This window comes from Natrix helvetica, assembly GCF_964273705.1.
Source record: "Natrix helvetica genome assembly, chromosome: 6".
Taxonomy (NCBI): Eukaryota; Metazoa; Chordata; class Lepidosauria; order Squamata; family Natricidae; genus Natrix; species Natrix helvetica.
In genome coordinates, this window is record NC_138553.1 from 1,373,518 (window position 1) to 1,380,690 (window position 7,173).

At 46.7% G+C, this 7,173-nt stretch overlaps 1 protein-coding gene across 1 annotated transcript; it reads right to left on the reverse strand.

Moving 5' to 3' along the window:
• Window positions 1-331: 331 nt before the first annotated feature.
• On the reverse strand, window positions 332-1,267 carry LOC309394957 (olfactory receptor 5V1-like; the record flags this gene model as incomplete). The annotated part of the gene is made up of 1 exon (XM_081958675.1): window positions 332-1,267. One exon carries the CDS (start codon window positions 1,265-1,267, stop codon window positions 332-334), a length of 936 nt encoding a protein of 311 aa, XP_081814801.1.
• Between the last annotated feature and the right edge of the window lie 5,906 nt (window positions 1,268-7,173).

Here is a 7,173-nt window from a genome sequence, read left to right on the forward strand (position 1 = left end):
TATAATTTTATAAAGACTTATTGTTACCTAGTAGATAACTATGGATGTAAGGAAACAAGGGTTGTCACAAATGAAAGAATATTAATGGTAACTTGAACACACAATGCTCAATGAAATATTTAATTATGTTTAATGGATAATCAGTGACTTTATTCTTAATTGTAAAAACCGTTGCACAAAAACTTGTAACCAAACAACATGCTTGATGAAATTGTGTTTTTTCCCCTCCTTGCTCTTGTTCTGTATGTGTTGTTTTGTCTTTTTTAAAGAAAAAAAATAAAATTTATATGAAAAAAAAAAGGAATGTTGATCATGAATAAATGAGCAAAAATTATGCTGTTCTCCAGCAGCGGAGAAGCTTCTTCATGGCCCCCTTCACCTCCTTGTTGCGGAGAGTATAGATCAAAGGGTTCAGCATGGGGGTGACGATGCAAAACATGGTGGAGATGAAGGTGTCCACCTCTAGAGAGTAGCCAGCACTGGGCTGGTTGTAGTTCACAAAAGCATTTCCCACAAAGAGTGTCACTACAGCAAGGTGTGAAGCGCAGGTGGAGAAGGCTTTGCGCCTGCCGATCTTGGAGCGGATCTGCAGGATGGAGGACAAAATGTAGAAATAGGACAGGATGAGGAGGAGAAGAGGGACAAGGCCCACAAAGGTGCCAGTGATGTGATTGTTCAACTCGTTGGCTGAGGTATCACTACAGGTGATTTTCAGTAATGGGGGGACATCACAAAAGATGTGAGGAATCTGGTGGTTTCCACAAAACTCCAACCTGGAGGCCAGAGAAACGTGGATGGCTGAGTCCAGGAAGCCCCAGAGCCAGATGGCCACAGATAGCTGGACGCACAACTTGCCCCTCATCAGGTGGGCGTAGTGCAAAGGTTGGCAGATGGCGGCATAGCGGTCATAGGCCATGACGGCCAGCAGTGCCGGCTCACATCCCGCAAAGCCAATCAGGAGGAAGGCTTGTGCCAGGCACTGGTTGTAGGAGATGGTGTGCTGTTGGCATAGGAGGTTCACCAAGATCTTTGGTACCACCACAGAAGAAAGGCACATATCCAAGCAGGAGAGCTGGCTGAGGAAGAAGTACATGGGGGTGTGAAGGCAGGAATCCAGGAGAACCAGGGTTATGATCATGAGGTTGCCCATCAGCGTGGCCAAATAGGCAGCCAGGAAAACCAGGAAAAGGTGGACCTGGTGGCTCAAAAGGCTGGAGAAGCCAAGGAGGATGAATTCTGTCCCTTTGGTTTCGTTCTGTGAATCCATGAGGAAGAAAGGGGGCAGCTGGGAAGAGAGAGAAACACACGGAAGAAGCACAATGAGGAAGAGATTTCTCTTTCGATCTGTGCAGAATGAAATTTGAGGGATTCCTTATAACTGAAGATAACCTGCATGAAGGGCCAAATAGGTAGAGGTGGATGTTGTGGGTCCGTCCTTCCTTCCTTCCTTCCTTCCTTCCTTCCTTCCTTCCTTCCTTCCTTCCCTGCCCTTTCCTTCCTTCTTGGTTCTTGGGAATTTTGTCAGGCTGAGAAGCTCCAAGGAACATCCCTTCCAAGTTTGGCATCAAAACCATTGAGCAGAGCCAACACCCTTCCCAGCTCTATTATTCTGTTATTTTGAATTAGAATCAGCACCAGGGTGATGTCAAGGAAACAGCCAGTCCACTGAAGAGAGAAGACGGCAAGGAAGTGACAGGCAGCAGAGAGGAAGCAGAGCTGCTCAACTCATTCTTTGCATCAGTCTTCACTCAAAAAAAAAACTATAGCCCATAACAGTAAAAGACAGACTAGAAATAAAAATTAAAAAAGCAAGAAAATGGTAAGAGAGCATTGTCAGATTTGGCCCTTGATAAAAACAGGGCTGTGGTAGCAATTCTGATCGTTCCACTTGAGAAACCCTATGCAGCAAAAGAGAAAGCTTCTTGACCTTCCTAAACGTCTTCATAGGACACTACCTCTGTTCCCTTCCAAGTTGAAATTCAGGATGCTGGATGGAGCAGAAAGTGACTCACCTGTACTGGTTAACCCACCCTCAGAAGACATCAGCTGTGGCAGAAGAGGCGTCACCTTCTCCCCAAGTTCTCCCAACATTGGATTTGGACACAAAGAGCTGAGAGCTGGCTCAGCCAAATCTCAGCCCACAGAGCAGGAAGGGAGACGTTTAGAAGTTCATTCTCACAACAGAAGCAGCCCTCCTGGTTCCTGCATTATCTGTGACAAGTGGTAACTCATGGGGGGAAATGTGCCTTGGTGTGCAGACCTTGAGAATATTCCTGCAGGGATTAGAGCTGGGAGGAAACTCAACAGCAACCCTCTTGGGGAAAACTCACAACTGGGACTTGTTAGCTGGCACAGGGTTCATTTAGGGGGACAAAGCGGAAGGAAGAGGGCAAAGCTGACTAACTTCATTCTGCATTGAAAGGTAGCTAATCAGGAAGAGAAATCAGAATTGAGTTCTCACTATAGTTTGTAGCTGGTGTTCCAGAAATGAATCCAACCACATGTTATAAAATGTAATGTTTAAATCATTCTTCCTTCCTTCCTTCCTTCCTCCCTCCCTCCCTCCCTTCCTCCACAGCAAAACTAGTAAAGGCCATGCCTTCTTGATAAGGCACACAGTTCAGTGCCTAAATGTACAATATATAATTTTGATTAGTGTTGTATATGATATTAACCAAAGAGCACAAAAGACGACATCTGACTCATTTAAAAAAAAATGAAACCAGAGAAAGATGTTGCTGCGCATGAAATGCTCACAACTTTTACCTGGTCAGGGAGACTGGCACCGCCTTCCATTCTGGGAGCCAAAGATGACCCCTCCCCTATGTCCACCCACTGGAGTCAAACCCACTGGAGGTTCAACATATGAGGAGAACATGGCCCAATGCATTGCTTCTCTCTTGTCTGTTCCCAAAACGCAATCATCTTGGTTGTTACATGGGTAACTTCTGAGGTGGCCATCCAAGAGTCCACTGTTAGTCATCCCAGAATTCAGTGGCCATTTCCCCATGCCACTGATGGGTTTTTCATCAACACCCAGGAAAACCTCAACCTTGAATGACACAATGAATTCCACTTAACTATGACTTCTGTCCCTTCACGTCTTCCTGGACTGTCTCATTATGCTACTGATGATGGTGGTGGGGAAGGATGAGCAAAGGATGCTGGGAGTATATATATATCTCAGCTACCCAAATAATTCAGTTTTGGGGACAGGAAAGTGGTGCTGAGATCCAGCAGCTACGCAACACTCCGATTGAAGGGAAATGACCATGGAAGAAGGCGTCACAGCATCAATGGATGTTCTTGAGCTTCAAACCTCAACAATCTTCCGGCTTTGCTCAATAAATGAGACTTGCCACGAAACCAGTTGCTTTTGTGGTGTGGAGACAATAACTTGGTCCTTAACCCCAATCAGACCAAGGAGCTTATAGTGGACTACAGAAGGAATAGATCAGACACCCAGCCCTTTCTCATCAATGGAGACCGAGTGGAGCAAGTGGCCAGTTTTAGGTTTCTGGGGTTGTCATAAAAGAGGACCAACCAGTGCTGCTCACATTGCAGCCCTGGTCAAAAGGGCCCAGCAGAGATTATACGACCTGAGACTTCTCAGGAAGCAACAATTGAATGGAAAACTGCTGCTGACCTTCTACCGCTGCACCATAGAGAGTATTCTAACTCACTGCCCCTGTGTCTGGTTTGCCAATTCCACAGTGGCAGATGGGACAGAGCTCCACAGGGTCAACGTCATTGCCCAGAGGACCTCTCCCCTCTTTGGAAGAGCTTAATAGCTCCCGCTGCCTCAAGAAAGCTCAAAACATCCTTAAAGATCCATCTCATCCTGGCCACCCTTTTTTTTTGAACTATTACCATCTGGCAGCCGGTACAGGAAAACAAAAACAAGGAGAAAAAGGCTGAAAAACAGCTTCTATCCCAGGGCAGTAACCATATTGGACTCTACGGTATAATGTAATATTAATGCAGTATCAATCAGGGTTTCCAATTCAATTGTATAGAATGCGACGGGTGTGTCCTTGTGTTTCATTTTTTATGTATAATGTACATTGAAGACAGGGGTGGGTTCCTGTATCTGTTGGTACCAGTTCGCTTCATGCGCGTTTCATGCACAGAAACATGCCGGCAACACCAGAAGGGAACTAGTCTGGGGGCGTGGCCAGCCTGGGTCACCACCGGTTCTGCCACCCAGGCCGAATTACCACTACCTATTCAGCCAAATCGGGAGCAACCCACCTCTGATTGAACATGGCATTTAATTTCGATATATCGGGTGCAATAACAATACAGGAAAATAACTTGTCATGCTGGACAGATTTTATTTGAGCGTCTGGCTCATCAGGAGGAGCAAAATCAGACCCAGCACCCATGGAGCGAAGGAGCGCAGAGCAGAGATTACGGCAGGCCTTGGTTGCTTCTCCAAACTTCATCTGGTGCCTCTGTTGCTCCAGGGCAGAGGAAATTGGCCCTAGATAAAAAGAGCGCTGTGGTAGCAATTCTGATCGTTCCCCTTGAGAAACCCTATGCAGCAAAAGAGAAAGGCTGTGGAATGGAAGGATTTGCATGGCTTGCAGTTATCTGCTGCTCAGCACTCTGGAGCCTGGTCCTAAGTCCTCTGAGGTGCCCAGGGAGATTCTCAGCCATGCAGGTCATGTGTCATCCCTGGCGCTCTCAGCGGCTTGGGGCTGCCATTCCATCAGTGGGGAGATTCGTGACTGGGGCATTTCATGACTTGGATTGCTGCTCTCAGTTAGGGCGTCTTTTGGAAACCTGACACCACACTTGTTTCCCTGCCACACCAAGAGCTTGAAGGACCTTCGGATCCTGCAGTGACTTTCCTACAGAACGGCACCAGAGCAGGTGTGGCAATGTAAACCAGCCAGCTGGCTGGAGAATTCTGGGAGTTGAAGTCCACAAGCCTTAAAGTTCCCAAGTTTGAGGACCCCTGTTGTAGGTCTTCTAGTCCAACCCCCCACCCCACCCAAGCAGGAGACCCTACACCATTTCTGACAAATGGCAGCCCAATCTCCTCTTGAAAGCTTCCAGTGATGAAGCTCCCACAACTTCTGAAGGCAAGTTCTTCCATTGGGTTGATTCATCCTTGGCCTTCTATATCTCAGAGCCTGCTGCAAGATCTCAACTCATCTCTTTCCCAGCGACAGAGACTGAGGAAGTATGAGAACTGAAGGCAAATACATCTTGAAGGCACCAGGCATGGAAGGTTATATCCTGGACCTATTCCCATAAGTCCGGAGGGCATTCATTCCATCCTCCTCTCTGTGGTTGTTGGTCTAAATTCTCCTCTTCCAAACTTTATCCCAAAGTTCCAAAGCTTTCAAAAGCAGCTCTCTAGTGAGAAGCATGTAGATGCTTCTGTTTTTCTCCTTTGTGATGTAAGTCATCTCCAGGGACATGTCAGGTGCCATAAAAATTGGGTCGCTTCTTTCACCAGCATTTGTGACACAGGATGAATGCAGGGCAGATATGGGATCTCCAATGCCGGAAAGAGGCTGAGAGCAAGTAACTGAGACCCTCCTCAAGACAGAAAGGTCTACTGAGGAGTTGGGAAGGAGGAAGAAGCTACACCTTCTAGCTTCATCCAGGTGAGGAACTCAAGGGGCAAAGAGACTGCAGATCCACCTAGAGAGTGCGTGTGTGGGTGGGGGATTAATGCACTAACCATTTCAAATGCACCTCGACACCAACCATTGTCTGGAAGGTGCATAAATTAAAGGTTTTTTGTGAGAACAAGCTCAGCTCTCTTTTTTCATGCCTAGTGGAGCTAAGCTTTCTCTCCCACTCCCCTCAAAAGGAGAAAAGGTCCTTTCTGGTATTTTATTGAACAAGCTACATGAGTTGGGAAAAAAGTGGAAAAGATTTCATTCTAAAGGCTAAAACATACAAAGAATGAAGAGAGGAAAATCCTTTCCATCTTTCAATCTCTCTAGAAGGCTCTAAGCAGACAGAGTAGCTGCATCTCCTCCTTCATGTAACACTTGTCTCATTATCATCTTGGCTATAGGACCTTGTCCTGCTTTGTTGGCCAAGGTCAGGGGCGTGATGGTGGCTTCAGGGACTGTGGGCACCCAGAAATTGAGCTAAATTGACAACTGAAGTGGGCTACACAAACAAACACTTGCGTGTGATAAGCACCATGCAAAGGTATAATTCCTGGTTCATTTATTCTTTGCTCAAATCCTCCCAAATGCTGGGACCAAAACTTTCCTTTTGCAGGGAAATTTGCACCGCAATTAGGAGCCTCTCCTAATGATAGGGACGTGGTGGCTCAGTGGCTAAGATGCTGAGCTTGTCGATCAGTTTGGCGGTTCGAATCCCTAGCTCTGCGTAACCGAGTGAGCTCCCGTTACTTGTCCCAGCTTCTGCCAACCTAGCAGTTCAAAAGCAGGTAAAAAATGCAAGTAGAAAAATAGGGACCACCTTTGGTGGGAAGGGAACAATGTTCCGTGCACTTTTGGCATTTAGTCATGCCAGCCATATGACCACAGAGACGTCCTCAGACAGCGCTGGCTCTTTGGCTTTTGAAATGGAGATGAGCACCACCCCGTAGAGTGGGGAACAACTAGCACGTGTGTGAGGGGAATCTTGACCTTTTACTAATGACCCCCAAGGTTGTATCTGCACCATCGATCAATATTTCATTACTTCCACTCCCCATAATTCTACGTGGCTTACTACCTTGAGCCTCCCTCCCCTGCACTGGATGAGTCCCTTCAGTGAGCCTGAAAAACAGGTGAAGGAACTTGGGGAGACCCAGTCGGTGGACTCGTTCCCAACTCCGTGCATCATCAACAATTCCCAATCTGCCTCTTTGCAAAGGGATGCAAATGGGGAAACACCTGGTCACACATAGCATGTCTGTCTAAGGGCCTTGGGGAAGAGCTGACTGGAGGGGCTAATTCGGTTTCTATTTGCAAACTTACTTAATTAAACCCATAAACACCCCATAACCATCTCTCCCACCTGATGACTTTTTTTATTCATGCAAAGCATTGTTTCATTATTCCAGACGGCCTTTGGGGAAATCTAGAGGTTCACTCCTGCTTGGGAAGATTCTCCTTCATGCTGTGATCTGAGAACAGCAGATAACCCTGAATTCCACGGTCTTCCAGCTTTGTCCAACACATCATTTCATTGATG